This window comes from Papaver somniferum, chromosome 3 (assembly GCF_003573695.1).
Source record: "Papaver somniferum cultivar HN1 chromosome 3, ASM357369v1, whole genome shotgun sequence".
Lineage (NCBI taxonomy): Eukaryota > Viridiplantae > Streptophyta > Magnoliopsida > Ranunculales > Papaveraceae > Papaver > Papaver somniferum.
Window position 1 is genome coordinate 3154811 of NC_039360.1, and position 17753 is coordinate 3172563.

The window sequence follows — 17753 nt, forward strand, 5'->3', positions numbered from 1 at the left end:
TTTTACCAAACACAATATTTGGTAAAAGTGCTTTGTTATAAGTTTGTTACAAAGTGCTTTTGGATGAAAAAAAGCAACCCCAAACGGCGCTAAAGTTAAACCTCTATGCTATTGGAGATAGTTTACTAATTATGGGGTCCTATATTTGTGCAAATCCTCCTAAACAAATTACGTGTATGATTTTTACCCACTATCGGAGATGCTCTAAGGCCTTCGTTTAGTAAAAGAAAAAAATAAAAACTACCTCTCCTCTCGTTTTTTTAATTGTTTTTCTTTTTCCTTTTTCATATTCTTCAATACAGTGTTTGGTTCTTAATTTTTCCATAAATGTCCTCATTTTTTATCCTGCCATTTTTAGGGGCGACCCCAAAAGAATTAGGGACGATTTTTTTATTCCCAACTCATAGACAACGTTATGGGATGTTCAAATTTGCGGAGATTACCATTGTATCCTCATACAATCGGTAGCTATGGTAGTGGTATAACCTACCGATTATTAGTATTCTCAATGATGTGGTCGCTAGCAATCGGTAGATAGGTGAAGGTCATAAATAACATCATAACCTACCGATTATTCTAGTTCCCAAATTCGAAAAAATTGAAATTTCGACAAAAACAAAATTTGGGGCATCTGAATAATCGGAGGTTATTTAACATCCGATTATCGTAGTTCCTAAATTCCAAAAATCGGTGATTTTGGCGATGAAGAAATTTGGGACGACTTTATAATCGGACGTCATATTAACTTACTTACCTACCGATTATTTTAGTTCTCAAATTCGAAAAAATTGAGATTTCCAAACGCGTATATAGCTTTTACCACAATCGGTAGGACCAAGAACCTCATGAGACTACCGATTGTTAAAGTATAGAAATAAGAAATCTTTAGAATTTTTCCATGTAATCGGACGTTAAAAAAATGTCTAAACTCACGATTATTATTTTCGAGAAATTCATTTTTTTTTAGAATTTTGAATAATTGTAATTTGGGGCTACTTATAATCGGTAGCTAATGAGATGTTATTAGCTACCGATTAATAACCATTTGACCTACAAAACCAATGTCAACCTAAATTCATTTCATTTCTTTTCAACTTCAACTCCTCTTCTCCTCTTCCCATCCAATTGCAGAGAGGAAACTTCCCCCTCGTTGAACTCCGCTTCAATACATCGTTATCATTAATCGTCGAATCGAATCATCGTCGATTATTCTCTATAAAGATGAAAGATAAGGAACATAAGAAAGCTCGAACCAAAAACGTAGTGCGCGGTGTGGATCCAAATATTGGACTGCATGCCCGTAATAAAGAGATTGTAACTGAAGAACGCGAAGAACGCGAAGAAAATGAAGTTAATGATGTCCCTGATGTAGGCGATACTGATAGAAAAACTCTCAGGCAACTTGAAATGTCGCCGATTAGGTAAGATTTTACCATTAATTTGGTTTATATTGCTTCAATTCGACGAATCCATGATTTTTTTTTAGGGTTTTCGGTTATTACCCAGATTCGGTAGGTTAGTTATTGTTTTAAACTTCTGATTGTGGTCGAATTCTTCATTTCACAAGAACATTTGTCATATTCGGGTGGTAAATATTTAGGTTGCCTACCGATTGTAGAACGTTTTTCATTATTGAGGCCTAAATCGATCATAATCGGAAGTTAATTGTGTTTTTGCCTTCCGAATATACTAGGGAAGAACAAGTATTAGAGACGCAATAATCGGGTGATGTGTTTTGTAATTTGCTTCCGATTGTTTAGGCTTAACCACTTTAGTAATTTCTGGACACAAAGTGATGCATATTCGGTAGAAATTATTTTTGTGAGGCTTTCGATAGTGATGCATTCGGAAGGGTATACGTTTTCTGACTTTCGAAAATTCGTATTCGGAAGATTATGTTGAAATTTAGCATCCGATTATTGTATGTAGATAAACATATTCGAACACCAAAAATTTTCTTTTGTTTCCGATCACCCATATTTGGCAGCTTTTGGTGAACTGAAACTTTCGATTGTGCATAATCGGAGGTTAATGGTTAACTCAACCAACCGAATATGTATATTCGGGAACGTTGGTTTTAGATTAAATTCCGATTATATAGTTTACTAACCTGTTGTACTTTCTTTTGTTGTTTAGGGATAGGCGAGGTTAAAAAGTCGAAGATGCAATTGTCTCAGCTAGTGCAAGGAAGGAAAGGCGTCAGAACCTGACAGCTAGTGCAAGGAGAGCTATCACCGGTAAAGCCGCTTCAAGTGCTCAAGATGGAACTCAACAAGCAAGTCAAGAAGGTGTTCAACCAAGTGCCCCTCAATCAGAACCGGTTCAATAAGGTGTTCAATCAAGTGCCTCTCAATCACAACCAGTTCAAGAAGGTGTTCAACCAAGTGCTCCACAATAACAAGCAGAAATTCAACTAGAAGCACCCGAAGATAGAGTACCAGAAGTAGGACAACATAGCGGTGCGCAAGAAGAAGGAGAAGCCGAAAATAAAAATCCTCCTCGAAAGAAAGCGCAACACCTTGTCCCACAAAGACTGAAGGTGCAGGATATTCCAGAAGGTGTAATCCTTGGGCTGCCGGAGGATGGAGGACAATCGTTATTTGGATACAAAGACTCCTGGGCCAAAGAAATATATGAAACCGAGGTAATAATCGTATCCATTTTATTTACCTATTATCTTTTTCTTCGTAATAGTTTTAAGGGTTATAGTTGTAGGTTATTCTATTTTTTTTAAACTTGTCATGTGTTTAATAGTATCATTCCGATTCGGTTCGTATACTCAAACCGACCGCTGCACCAACTAAAATGCTGGATTGGCCTTTGAAGGATGAATGTGAAAGATTCAAGACAATTATTGCAAATTCAGGGTTGGCTGATGCTGCCGAGAACTCTATGTTGGAACATGACCGGGTGGCTATATCGGCGTTTGTGGAGAGACTTTATCCTGAGACCAACACCTTCCATATGCCGTTTGGGGAGATGAAGATTACCCCAGATGACGTTGTGCAGACTGTTGGACTCCTTGTCCATGGCAAAGGTGTTAGGGCTGAGTTCACAAAGCAGTTGGAATGGGCCAAACTTTGTTCTCTAACTAAGAAGTGTTTGGGTTGGGATGAAGAAACATCAACAACTGAGTTCAAAAGATGCATGAAGTATAGAACTAGACAGTTCAACATGGGTACTCTGATGGATATGTTCAAGGGCACCAAGGAAAAAGAAGAAAAATGAACTTTAATAGATGAGCAAGTCAACCACGTGGCCACCGCATATCTCCTATGTGTATTGGGATGTGTCATTTTCCCCAATACTAGTGGCAATCGGGTCGACTCCAACCTTTTACAACTTCTAGATCCTCTCAATAAAGTGCGTGAGTATTCTTGGGGCACGACATGCCATGCATGGTTGATGGAAGAGTTGAGAAAGGCGTCGAGGCTTGGAATTAGCCAAGTGGCCGGGAACGTGAGTCTACTACATGTATTGTTTATTAACGGTACATACTTGGTTATTTTTTAATTTTTCTACCATTGAAGAATCAATTTCCTAATACTTGCAAATATGATAATATAGACATGGATCTACGACCACTTCCCTTTCTTGGGATTGTCCATTGAAAACCCGACGTGGGAGAAATGTGACCCTAGAGGAACAAAGTACGTCTTCGATGACAACCATTCTAGGACAAAGGAGCAGCAACTGATTCGTTTGAGGGAGATTTTGGATGAACTAAAACCCCGAGACGTATGCTTTGATCCATACAAGGAAGACCGATCTAATGGACATATCACGGATCGGTCCGATTGGGCCCTTTATTTTGGACCGTTGTGGCACCCCACAGGATATGTGATGTACAATTCCTCAAGGGTGATGCGACAACACGGTTATGTACAAGGTATACCAAAGGAGGTAATCCATGGAAATTTCTCTTTGGATCTGGAACAATGCAAGTCTGATAAAGATTCTATCACGGTGTTTTACTCGGGTAAACCATCTTGTAAATTCCATTGGGATAGAAGGACAGTTTACTTGATCGGCGGTGGAAGGCCAGTCAACCAAGGTTTTGAAACTGCTCCCAACTATGTGGATTGGTACCAGAATGTTTCTCATCTTCGTGTAATCCGTGATCTTAAAGAAAAGCCTGCACCATCGTATAAGAGTATCCTCAAAGAGAAACCTGCGGATTTTGATAGATTGGTACGTATTGTTTTGTTAATTTAGTTTAATATTATGGGACAAAATAGAGTAATAACCGTTTGATGGTATGCTATGTTTTAAAACATATGAGCAGGTTCAAGAGTTTGTCCAAATGGTGCACTAATTGCATAAAGGCCGGAGAGCCTGTGCCACTTAAGAAGATAAAAAAGCACCAAGAGTTGATTGATAATGTTGACAATGAAGATTATGCGTCTCAGTTCGGGGAAAAAGGCTAGCAACCTACAAAGAAGGTGACCAAAAGAACTCGGGCGTCATCAAGTACTCAAGTTGATGTCCCAAATGATGAACCAATGATGATGTTGGTCCAAGTCGTAAAGGTAGTAAAGGTCGCAAAGTCAAAGCAAATAGGAATAACTAAACTCTCGATGTACTAAACTCTTGGTGTTTTGTTAACTTTATGGATAACTTTGTTTATGTCGGATTATGTCGTTTTCAAAGTTTGTATCGGATTATAAGTTAGTACACTATGTTTATGGTTTGTGAATGGTTCGCTTATGAATTATTAATGGTTTTATTGCTAACTTTATGTATTTAACTATGACTCGCAAGCGAATCACATGCAGAGATATGAAACTGTTGAATTTTATACAAACAATCGGAAGATTAGTTTATATACGTAGCTCCCGATTCTTGGGATATTGCAATTTCATTGTCAGAATCGGGAGCTATTTATATTATGTACCTACCGAATCTGGGGATTTTGAAGAAAAAAAATCAGATTCGGAAGATTGTTAATTTCGTTTCCTACCGATTATGCTTTGTGAACAAATAATTTTTGATCTGTAACCAAACCACACCATATTCGGGAACTAAGTTAACTTATTAAACTTCCGATTATTGTCATCGATAGGGTTAGTTTATATTGTTTCTACGATTATTCTATGTGAAGAAAATTTTGTTTTCTGTATCCAAACAACACCATAATCGGGAACTAACATCATTCCTTAGCTTCCGATTATTACACTCTAAAGTCCTTTGTCTTCTGTAACTAAACAACACCATATTCGGTAACAAAGTTAACTTCTTCAACTTCCGATTATAAAATTCGGTAGGTTTATTTTATATGTTTCCTTCGATTATTCTATGTGAATAAAAATTTGTTTTATGTATCCAAACAACACCATAATCAGAAACATATATTACTCCTTGGCTTTCGATTATAACTATCGAAAGTCCTTTTGTTTTCTGTATCCAAACAACATAATATTCGGAAATTAAATTAACTCATAAAGTTTCCGACTATGGTAATCGGGTGCTTATTTAACCAAATAAACTACCGCTTACAGTTAATCGGTAGGCTTTTTATATTAATAATTTTTCGATTGCAGCCATTACATAAAGACCTTAACGTTACAATCACTTTAAAACCACCTAAATACTCTAACAATCACTTAAAAGTATTAAAAAAGATCAAAACTTCCAGTGGCCATAGAAATTGTCCCTCTTGATTTTGTAGCATCCTTCATGTGTAGAGCATTGCTCGGTCGAACTCGCATGATTTGCTATCTCAAGCATGTTTGTCAATGTTAGTGATCAAAACTATAAGTCTTGATTTCTAGTCTACTATAGCTAAGGTCTCGGACTAGGATAGAAAGTGCAGTTGAGCTCAAGAACTCCATGGCAATCATCATACAAGACGAAGGACTACTCAAGGAACCGGTGGATCTTCATCGACTAAAATGTATGTGGAGACTTGAAATTATCTATCACTCAAAAGTTTATTTATCTCCTATCTTGAGACAAAAATCGTTTTGCTATATAGACTTAGATTATACACATTTGCTATTTCGAGCCGAGTTTATCTCGCCTATCTATTTCTCGAAATATGTGTTGGTAAGATTTCGCTTTAGCCAAGTTTATCTTTAACTAGTGACGGAAGTCATGACAAGTTTCAATCACTTTGAAAATTTCTTACTTTGACGAAAAATAGTTTGTGAATTAAAACTATAGAATATCAACGTCCTCTAAGAATGTTTCAATGATTGAAATGAGAGTTTAGATTATATAACCATTGGAGGATATAAGCATTATTGTGGAAACACATATATGTATAAGTCCTTATTCCTTGAACCGAAGTTTGCGAACTTTGTTGATTAAGAGAACCGGAATGGTGGCGTGAGCTACGTCCACGAACTAACGGAAGTTCTCGACCCGAGAAATTCTGCTGGAGTTTGTAAACTCCATCCGGGAACTTAAGTCCGCGAACCCAGTCTGCGAACTTGAGTAGGTTATATCTAAAAACGATGTTTGTGAACTTATTCTTATATAAACTAAAGAATGTAAATTGCAAACCGTGGCTATATAGTTCATGAAGCGATTCGAGTGAATCAAATCGTTCTTGCTTCAATTGTGTCTTGTGTAGTTACATAAGATTTCCTTGCAATTGAAAAACTCTCTAACTTGTTCATTTGAGTCACTTGAACTAGTTATGGTGAAGAAGAATATGGTTGATATGAAAGTGATCATATGGCTAACCATTTGGTTGACTATTGTTGAACCAACAAATGTACAAGTTTGGGTACGGTTACACAAGCCTAGAAACGTGCATTTCATTTGTGTGTAACAAGCTAGTTTTCGATCTAACAGTTGAAAGATTTATCTTGAATCTAATCAGTTTTTCATTTAACGGTGAATATTGAATGCTTTGTTACCAAGATAACATTGATTGCAAACCCTGATTTGAAAGACTATATAAGGGAGAACTCTAGCAACTGGGAAACCCAATCCCCACACCTTCTGTGTGATACTAGTTGTGCTAAGATAGAGTCGATTATTATTTAACCTTTGGTTTCTTCTTCTAAACCAGGTTAACGACCTAAAGACTTCATTGGGATTGTGAAGCCAGACCGATACTACTTTCTTGTAGTTGTGTGATCTGATCTTGATGTTTCTATCGTACGAGTACAATTGTAATAATTGGCTTTGAGATTGATATCTCTGATAGGAAAGATATAAAAGAAATCACAAACACTTCGTCTCATCGTTTGTGATTACGCAATATCCTTTTTCGCTGCGTCGATTAAGATTATTGTGAGGTGATTGATAATACTAGGTTATTTTTCGGGAATATAAGTCCGATTTATCAATTGGTTCATGTTCACCTTGATTTATCAAAAGATGGAACAAAACTCGTAGGCATATTCGTGGGAGACGGATTTATCTATTACCGTAGACTTTTCTGTGTGATACATATTTGTTTATTAAAGTCTTCGACTTTGGGTCGTAGCAACTCTTAGTTGTGGGTGAGATCAGCCAAGGGAATCAAGTACGTAGTATCCTGCTGGGATCAGGGACGTAGGAGCATAACTGTACCTTGGATCAGTGTGAGATTGATTAGGGTTCAACTACAGTCCAGACCGAAGTTAATTTGGAGTAGGCTAGTGTCTGTAGCGGCTTAATGAAGTGTGTATTCAACTGGACTAGGTTCCGGGGTTGTTCTGCATTGCGGTTTCCTCGTTAACAAAATTTTGGTGTTTATGTTATTTCTTTTCCGCATTATATTTTGTTATATAATTGAAATATCACAGGTTTTGCGTTGATCAATCAATTAGAATATCCGACCTTTTGGTTGTTGATTTAAATTGATTGACACTTGGATATTGGTCTTTGGTACCATCCAAGTTATCTCTCTAGTATTTGATACAGACTCGCAGATTTCTATTTGTTTGAGTATATATCAAATCGAGAGATTGAGATATAAACTCTTTGATATATTTTTTATCTAGATTGAGTCTGACTTTCTAGTTGATTCTCTAGAAAGCATATTGGACTTTGTCCATACAGATTACTAAGCGAAATATTGAGTGTGGTTGTTGTACCCCGCCTTTTCATTTCATGTTCAAATCGTTTCCCATAGAGGTCCACATACCAGGGATCAACAAGATTTCTCTGAAATTACGAATGAGTAACAAGTTATTACTAACTAATGTTTATGTGAGCCGGAGTTACAAAGATACTTACTCATTTTTCATACGTCCACCAAGGAAAATCGTTCCTAACAAATCGTTCCTCATCTTCAAGTTTGTCAATCTCCTTATCGAGCGCATTCTTTCTCATCTTAATGTCATTGGATGATCTTCGAATTCGATTACCATCTAACGCCTCAAATACCATTAAAATACAGTTCCATATCTTCTCTTGGGATTCCGATTTGTGGAGCTTGTGAACACGATCATGAGCAGTTACCACAACGTACGCTCTATAAATAACACAATCTTCTTCTTCGGCAAAAGCAATATCCATGTTTTTGTTTCCAAAATTAGAACTGAAGAGAGGAAAGAGTTTGGTGCAATTGGGTTGATAGATATGATTTTCTTTATATAGGTTTAGGGACTAACGACTCTTTTTCTTTTTCCCAAAAACTCCAACGGCTATTTCATAAATTTGGTTTAAACTGCAACAGCTAATTTGACGAAGGTTGAATCTGGGGAAACCAATAATCGGTAGGTGTTTACCGATTATGGTAGGTTTCAAAATTAGAATCTGGGGCAACCTATAATCGGAGGCTTTGTAACCTATTGGACTTACGATTATGACTACATCCAAAACACAAACCAAATGGTTATGGTTGTCAAGGTTGAATCTGGGGCCACTTATAATCGTAGGTTTATAAGTTTGAACATCTGCCGAATATGACATATTTTAAAATTTTGAAAAAAAAAAGATTTAAGCAAAAACTCATTTTGGGGCAACCTATAATCGAGAGGTTTTGTAACCTATTTGACCTCCGATTATGGCTGCATCCAAAACATAAACCATATGGTTATAGTTGGCTCTGTACCCTCATAACCTATGCAATTTGGCAAAGGTTGAATCTGGGGCCACTTATAATCGGTAGTTTACAATTTAGATTAGCTACCGATTATGGCAGATTTCAAAATCTATCAAATGTAGGATTTAAGGAAAATCTCATTTTGGGGCAACCCATAATCGGGAGTGTTTGTAACCAATTTATCTTTCGATTATGGCTACATCCAAAACACGAAACCAAATGGTTATGATTGGCTGTGTACCCTCAAAACCTATGGAATTTGGCCAAGTTTGAATCTGGGGCTACTTATAATCGATAAGTTTATAAGTTATTTTAGCTACCGATTATAGAATGGCATATTAGCCGAAATATGCACACAATAATCGGAGACTAATTAGTATATATTGACTATCGATTATTGGTTAACTACCGATTGTTGTGTTTGCTACCGATTATATAAGGGCATATCGACCATTTTGAAAAATCGAAGATAAGGGGTAGCTTAGATTTACGCTTGAGTGATCTTTTTTGTCTTTTTGTATCTTACCTAATTCTTTTGAGGTCGCCCCTAAAAATGCCACGTTTTTTTATCTCAGTGTGGCAAAACTCCCTGGTCTTCATCACATCATCACCAGCAAGCATTCAGTATCTCTTTCAAAAGCGTTTTGCAGGCAACAAATTTTTGTGGATTAGTTACTCACCGCATATATTAAGTGCCAAAATCAATTGAGAATGTATGGGACTCTGACTAAATCCACTTGTAGGCTCTAAGAGAAGAATGAATGCTTCCACACACGGAAAGGAATCTGAAACCAGCACTCAAGGGTGTCTCAGAAAACGACTGTACGTACTTTGGATGCGAAATGGGAGATTTAATTTTTCCTCCTCCCGATGAATACTGATACCTCGAGTCAAAGGAAAGGCTTTGTTTGTTTTGGGGGCCAATCCGGACGAAAATTTTCGTCGTTTGTGCAAGTGCTGGCGCAGGCCCAGTATTTTGATACTGTCTTTAATGTTGCATGTGGTGAACTTTTGACACACATGACGGTTTGGCCGAGTGGTCTAAGGCGCCAGATTTAGGCTCTGGTCCGAAAGGGCGTGGGTTCAAATCCCACAGCCGTCACTTTTTTTTTTTTTTTATCCAGACATAAATGTACTAAAATTCCTACTAAGTTCCCAAAATCTACTTAAAACGCCCATTTAGCAATGTTTTCTGCCGCACAATATGTATTATTGAGCAGAAATGAAGGATGCTGCTGCCAATTTCTTAATAAGTTAGCGGTACTATCTGCCCATTAATTTTGGAATTTATCGTTATCCCTTGTATTTTATTTTTGATCGATTTCCTTATATGTTTGACTTCTTGTTGTGCCCATGTGTTTCCAGAGGGGAGAGTTGAAACCTCTGTCAGAACTACACTGCACCTGCAGAATCAAATATCACAAACCTGCTGTTTGTGGACGGATTCATCCGCGTAAGTACGGTTCTTCTTGTTGATCCTCTATCTGTTTCATGAGTAGGAATTGATTGAGGAGAGAATTCTATGGCTGTTCACTCTGAAAACGGAGAGGTCTGTCAATCTTTACTCTGAAATCTTTTTACGTTTTGAGTAGTCTGTTAATCCTTGTTTTATGATCAGGGAAAGTTTGCGGCGACATTAGTATGCTGGATTCTTGGAATCGGATGCCTTTTCTCTTGGAACAGTATGGTGTCCATATTAGACTACTACGCCATCTTGTTCCCGGTACATTTCCTGTTCTTGCATTCTTATGTACTGTTCAACAAGAATTTGAAAATGTCATATGCACATATTCCCTATTTAATTAGTTTTGAAATGAATGATCAATTTTCTGTCATGGCCGGTTTCCTTCATCTTGTAGAAATACCATCCGGCGAGGGTTCTTCCAATCGTCTACCAACCCTTAGCAGTTGGAGTATTGCTAATTTTATCCTACAACGAAGCAAAGATTAACACCAGAAGAAGAAACTTGTTTGGTTATTTCCTTTTCTTCATAAGCTCTTTAATAATACTTGTTGTGAGTGAGCCCGGCCCCAACATTTTATATATGTTCTCCTTTGAAATCGTTACAACACCTAAACACAGTATATATTTGATTCGTTGGGTTTTCAATGCTTTTGCGCCTATAGTTGGACTCGGCTACATCTGGCAAAGGGGGGATTGGAACATACATCTGTATATGTATGGTTAGTGCTGCATTCGGAGTTGGTGATGCTTGTGTTCAAGGTGGAATGATAGGAGATCTATCCTTAATGTGCCCCGAGTTCATTCAAGTGAGCCTAGCTTCTTCCTGGGACGTACACATTCTTCTGCAGGTTTTTTATTTTTTTTCATACGTACCTAATGTTTTTGTTTTATCGATCTCTTGCAGTCTTTCTTGGCTGGTATGGCTGTCTCTGGTGTTCTAACTACCGGCTTAAGGTTAACTACAAAAGCCGCCTTTGAAAACTCAAGGAATGGCCTTCGCAATGGTGCTAGTAAGTAAAAAATTTAACATTTACTAGTGAAACATACGATGATACCGAATATATGTTAAGCTGCTACTCTTATATTTTGATGTTATGTTGCAGGGATGTACTTCGCGATCTCCATGTTATTTGAGCTACTATGTCTAGTACTTTACGCATATGTCTTCCCTAAATTGCCTATCGTAAAGTACTACCGTTCGAAAGCAGCCTCAGAAGGATCTAAAACGGTTTGCGCTGACCTTGCTGCTGGCGGAATACAAGTAAGTGTCATCTCTCTACCATTTTTTACGTTAGCTTCAGATTTTCTCACAAGTAGGTTTTGGAAACTAATGCAGGCTTCAGAAGAGAGTCCAGAGTACATGGCGCGGCTAGACAACAAACAGTTGCTTGCTCAGAACATGGACTACGCAATTACAATATTTCTCACATTTGTATTGACATTTTCACTTTATCCTGGCTTCTTAACCGAAGACACTAAAACACATAGTCTGGGATCTTGGTATGCGCTAGTGATAATTGCAATGTATAATGTGTGGAATCTGGTTGGAAGATATATTCCGCTTATCGGTTCCTTGAAGTTGGAATCACGGCGATGGCTGCTCACAGTGTCTTTTTCTCGTTTCTTACTGATTCCGTGTTTCTACTTCGCGGCCAAGTACGGAGGTCAGGGCTGGATGATCATGCTGACTTCATTTTTAGGTTTAAGTCAAGGATATTTCCCTGTTTGTGTTCTAACTGGAGCGCCAAAAAACTATAAGGTTAGTAACTTCCGCTGATTCTGCCCAAGGCCCTCTAAAATCTAGCTGAAAATCTCATGGAGAAGAATGCGCATTGTTTTTGCAGGGACCCGAGAAAAACGCACTGGGGAACCTGCTGGTATTGTTTCTGGGAGGAGGTATACTTGCAGGGGTAACACTTAGTTGGTTATGGCTTATTGGCAAAGGTTGGTGAGCTGAGCTCTAGCATACAAAATTACTAGGAAAATGCTTACTAGGACATTCTTACAAACACCGACAACGATCAATACTATATAGTAGTTACACATTCTTACAAATTACTCATCAAGGCAGTATGTAAGCATAAAGGAGTTCATTCCAAGTATCCGGGACTCCGGGGAGGCACCAATGATAACAATCAGAATAACTAGCAGGGTTTGATAATTGGTCTGGAGTTAATGTATCCCATATTTTCCTGTACACGGAGCGATGCGCTTCTTTTCTGTATTCTGATAGTTGTGTAATGTTGAGTATTTTCACATCAACACCTCTAGTTTTCAATTCACTGACAGCACTCTCCACGGCCCTCATAATGTCAGTAATTGTTCCTCGACCCCGGTAACCTTCTTGTAATACCGGTTCTGTTTCGTTGTAACAGTTTCCTTGGTTGGTCTCTTCCCAGTCACCTGCCCTGCAACATTTTTAACGATTCAGAGGTGTCGGTTACAGATAAGATAGTTGAGTGGAGGATAGAGATGATACCAATCATGTGTCGGTGACAAGCTGTTGAAAAACAGTTGTGTCTTTGTACGGTTGATATGATTTTCAAGCCAATCGGACCATGTTTTTAGAGCCACTTCAAAGTTACCCACCATTCCTAAATTTTTGTAGACTCCTTCATTAGGCTTTTCAAATGATCCCCATCTGCTCAAGTCAAGGACCATAGCAAACAATCATCATATACTAATTTATATGGGCAGTTTAAGATCCTGCAGTTAATAAGGTTGGACAATCCCAATGTTGCAAGGCCAGTGTCACTGTAGTACGGTGGTAAAGTTATTGGGTGATACCAGTGACCTGAGTTTAAAACTCGCCGATACCAAATTCTTTACCGATCAAAAAAAAAAGGGAAAAGAATCCTAATGTTGGTTTGTGAAACTTACAAGACTTCTAATTTTGGTACCTTCCACCAAAGGTAGGAATCAAAGACAAGTATATCAGCATCAGACCAATGAACTGCATGTTTTTCAATAGCTCCAGCTCTGACTATTCGGTGCGGTACTCGATGGAGCACCGGATCATCCGAATTTGATTCGACCATCAATGGCGCCCAGTAGAACTCAATGGTCGCATTGAATTCCTACACATATATGTCGCCAACCATAGATCAATTATCTAGACTTGACTTAAAAACCATGCATTTATGTCCCAAGAGTTTAGAACTTACAATGGCTTTGAAGGTGGTGAGAGAGCCGTTGATATGCAGAGATTTGAGTGCCGATGGGATTACAGACTCCACCATACAAACCATGGAAACCCACTGATTTGTGTTCAATGAATCTCCAACGTAGACCATCCTTTTCCCTCTCAATCTCTCCAGTAAGGCTTTGGCATTGAACCTCGGTAAGTCGCACTGGTCGGGTTGCCATCTCCAATTCTGATAGCTTAAATCTTTTCTTCCAAACTTCTCACAAGTATACCAATCGTTCCAGAATGAGCAGTTCTTCCAAGAATACAAAGGATTTGACGTATTATCGTAAACCCATTTACCTGAAAAGAGATCACAGTTACTAACTGTCGGCGGCGGCGGTTGTGTCAATTCGCTGTAGCCCTTCAGTGTCGTCTCGTTGTAAGCCTTCGTTGTCGTCTCCCCGTTGTAACTCTTCTCTGTGGTTCTGGATATTGTTCCGGAGTAAACAGAAATGACAAGAAAGATGGCGAGTAGAATTTTTGTTAGGCTATGTAAACTTAGCCTGAGAGTTCCGGCCACCATTATAGTAACGTAAACTTGTCGTAGATTAGTCTATTACAGTAGAATGTTGTTTTTTGTCTTTCGAGAAAGTCTTTGAATTAAAATTATTATTATGAGGTTTTGAATTCTTGGGTGGATAGTAGTTGCAGTATATTTATTTTCAGACATTTTCTTACAAGTTTTAAAAGGCCATGTGAATCCTTCCTCTTAACGGTTCCCTCCTCAAATTTATGTAGTCCCACCTATTAACAGCAATCACTCAAGTTAGGATAGTACTAGTTAATGGCCCTATCATGGAGACCAAATCTAATGTCTCGTTTAAATGCTATGAAGTAAATTCAGCAAGACTCTCCCACTCATGCGTGTGCAACGGTAGAAGTAACCAAGTGTGTAGTAGCTATTTTTCTAACTCCATATTTCATACATACATCAAATACAAGGACTTAAAAATATAAGCTCCTACATTGAATAGTGATGGAACCGTCGCTTCCTATTGATCCTAATAATCCTTTTTTAAAGTAGCTTTGGTATATTTGAAAAAAAATTGATTGGGTAAATATTCTGGGGTATAGGAAACTCATTCTCTGATTGGATATCATGTTTAAAACTCATCACACTTCATTTACACTCAATACAGAATTGTAATAGGTCATCGTCACCTACTGCAGGTGAACAACACTTCGGATGAATGATGAGTACTTAATTATCTTTACGTACGGATACGGTTTTGTCTCATTATTTCTATAAAAACTTAACATAAACCTAAAATATAAGTTTTCGCCTCCTTTCTTGCTACTTTTCTTTCCGCTTTATTACAAATCTTCAATTGCAACCGAGAATTCAAGACGGTGTGTTATTCTAGCCAGTTAGCAGAACTTTGTGAAGTAAGAGTCAAGTTAGTTTTTATGTTCACGAACTGACTATCTCAGTACACAAATTTGGAATTTATAAATAATAAGACTTAATAAATTATTGTCTAACTAACTCGTGTAAATGAACTGACCTGGTCAGTTCACGACCTAGTTGATTTTGAGATGTTCCTGCAAACTTTTGAATCCTCAAGTACACGAACTGGTTTTCTTAGTACATGAACTAGTTGTTTTAAGAAACACTTTTTGCAACTTGGGTATACGAATTGATTTGGAAAGTTCGCGAATTTATAAATACGAAAGGTTCCTGAACTCTGAGCAAAAAGTAATTAATATCGTGTATCGGTATCGTATAGGCTCGGTCTGATACACCTATACAAAAGATTATATCGGTTTTTACAGATGATACATCATTAAGACCAAGAATTTTAAATATTTATAAATTTTTTAATCTAAAATTTTTGGTGTCATATGATACATTAATTCTCAAGATTAAAAGCTTCACTGTACAAATTCAATCATATTCCAACATCATTACTGAATCAGATTGAGTTTTCAAGGGTATAGAGGAAGGATATAATTATGAGGAAATCATCTATTTATAATTTTAATATATAAATAATTTATTCTACCAAATTACTCTTGTTGATATTATCAGTGTACAAGTGAACCCGATATATCGGTTTGTATCAGCCGATACGAGCGTTTTTATCGTTCCATCCTTGTATCGCCGATATTTTAGATATCGTACAGTATATCGGCCGATACACGCTAAAAACCTATAATATCGGCCGATACAACCGATATTGACTACCTTGACTCCGAGACGACAAATTTTTCACAAATTTTTTCGTATAGTTCACAAGCTGTCTTGAGAGTTATGGAACTACACTAATGTGGAAAATTCAAGAATAATTCAACATTATTATTTTTGGGCTAACCACTTGGTGCATAGAACTTATTTAGACAAATAAGCGGTTGCACATTAATTCTTCTTTGTAATTCAAGGAAAACTTTTCTCATGCTTGCATGAAGAATCTATATGGAAAAGTTAAGCTTTCTTGGTACCAAAGTAATTCGTAAACATGGAAACTAGTTCACGAACTTATCTTTGATTCTAAGCTACCTAGCCTTGTTTGTTCATAATTGTAAATATAGGACTCTTTGTAAACGAGAATATCAATCCTGAAACCTCCCGAACCTAGTTCCGGTTAGTGTAATCCTATAATGATCTAGGTTTCTTCGTGAAACAATATTAGGCAACGATTTTAAAGTCTTCACTAAGGGAATCATGAAGCCTGATCAAACTATCTTTTACCTGATAGTTCTTGACATTCGGAATCTTATCCTGATAACTAATTCTTTTCTATTCTAAGGTTCGTCTCTTCTGCTATATGACCATTCAAGAATTATCGATCAGGGAATAAGTTTGATAGAAATTACAAAGTTCTCTTCATCCCAGAATTGTAACTCCACAAGTATCAAATCAATTTGATTGATCTTGTGAGGTAGAGTTAATTAGACATCTCTAACCTTTTTAAGAGAGTAAGCTATCCTAATTGTTGAGGTTTGGTTGATATCTTCTTTACCTTGAAGATACCTCATAAGCAAACAAATACATTACCTTGATTCTATATCTTTCAGAATTAGTTGAAAGTCTTCATTTAGGATGAAGTAACTTCTAGGGATGTAAAGGACGTCAGCTTGGGGAATCGAGTGTATAAGGTATTACGAGATCCAAGAGAAACAAAAAGCATGACTAAATAGGAATTGCTCGGAGGTTCAATTCGTTTTCAACTGAATTCCAATACGAAGTCTGATAGTAGGCTAGTGGTTATGACGGCATAATACAAGACGATATTCAAAACCGGACTATGTCCCGTGTGGATTTTCTGCACATTGCAGTTTTCCTCGTTAACAAAATTTTTCGTGTCGTGTTTCGTTTCTTTTCCGTATTGTATTGTTTATATTTATAATAGAAATATAACAAGCAATATGTTAAACATGCAAGGCACTATTTAAGTTTAAATTGTACAGATCCTACAAGACTCTCTCTTGTGAATTTGTGTCTTGAAATATGTATTACAAGACTTGTTCTTATTGGAGTTCGCTTCGTGTATAGTTCGGGTATATACTAGGTTGATTCTTGGATATTGATTCTTGAGATCGTCCGAGTAAAATTGTTTGCAAATCAGGTATAAGGATCTTTATCGTTGATTTATACTTACTAATTGTAACAATTTTATCCATACATGTTTGCGAGTGAAAAAGTTGGTGGTGTACTTGCTACCCTCTTCTTTTCAAAATTATTTTGGAATCTGCATGTCAATAATCTTAGAGATTCTTTATGTTTTCTCGCAAGGGAGAACAACAACTTGTTAATACTTAATTCAGTGCATAGCTTTCTCCATCTTCATGTCAATAATCTTAGAGATTCTTTATGTTTTTTCTCCAGGGAAAAAAAACTTGTTAATACTTGGTCTAGCACTTCTATTGTGCAAATACGTTTCTAAGAAGGTTTTTGATAATTCCTCAAAATCGCTTATAGATCTCTTCGTAGTTATGAATCAAACCAAGTCAGAGCTTCGCCTTCAAGACTCGCATGGGGGAAATCACAACTTATTACTATATTATTTCACCTCCACTAGAGCAGAGTTGTTCCATATGCCTTGATGTGATGTACTACATCTCCCGATCCATCAAAACGAGCAGTGAAAGTTGGTAGGGAATACTTTGGAGGGAATTCA

The 17753-nt window shown here is 37.2% G+C and overlaps 2 protein-coding genes and 1 non-coding gene across 3 annotated transcripts; 2 read left to right on the top strand and 1 right to left on the bottom strand.

Annotated features, from left to right (window-relative positions):
• The first annotated feature begins 1221 nt into the window (after positions 1 to 1221).
• Positions 1222 to 12400, top strand: LOC113358920 (equilibrative nucleotide transporter 3-like). The gene is made up of 10 exons (XM_026602633.1): positions 1222 to 1421; positions 2137 to 2147; positions 2406 to 2539; positions 10602 to 10706; positions 10843 to 10998; positions 11111 to 11254; positions 11353 to 11458; positions 11552 to 11715; positions 11785 to 12207; positions 12293 to 12400. Exons 1-10 carry the CDS (start codon positions 1222 to 1224, stop codon positions 12398 to 12400), a joined length of 1551 nt encoding a protein of 516 aa, XP_026458418.1.
• TRNAL-UAG lies at positions 10006 to 10085 on the top strand. The gene has a single exon. It is a non-coding gene; the product is annotated as a tRNA-Leu (tRNA).
• LOC113360860 (protein trichome birefringence-like 34) lies at positions 12394 to 14281 on the bottom strand. The gene is made up of 4 exons (XM_026604299.1): positions 13613 to 14281; positions 13329 to 13525; positions 12928 to 13089; positions 12394 to 12856 (listed from the first exon to the last, which is right to left on the bottom strand). The coding sequence occupies exons 1-4, from the start codon at positions 14156 to 14158 to the stop codon at positions 12511 to 12513; spliced, it is 1251 nt and encodes a 416-aa protein (XP_026460084.1). The 5' UTR covers positions 14159 to 14281; the 3' UTR covers positions 12394 to 12510.
• Between the last annotated feature and the right edge of the window lie 3472 nt (positions 14282 to 17753).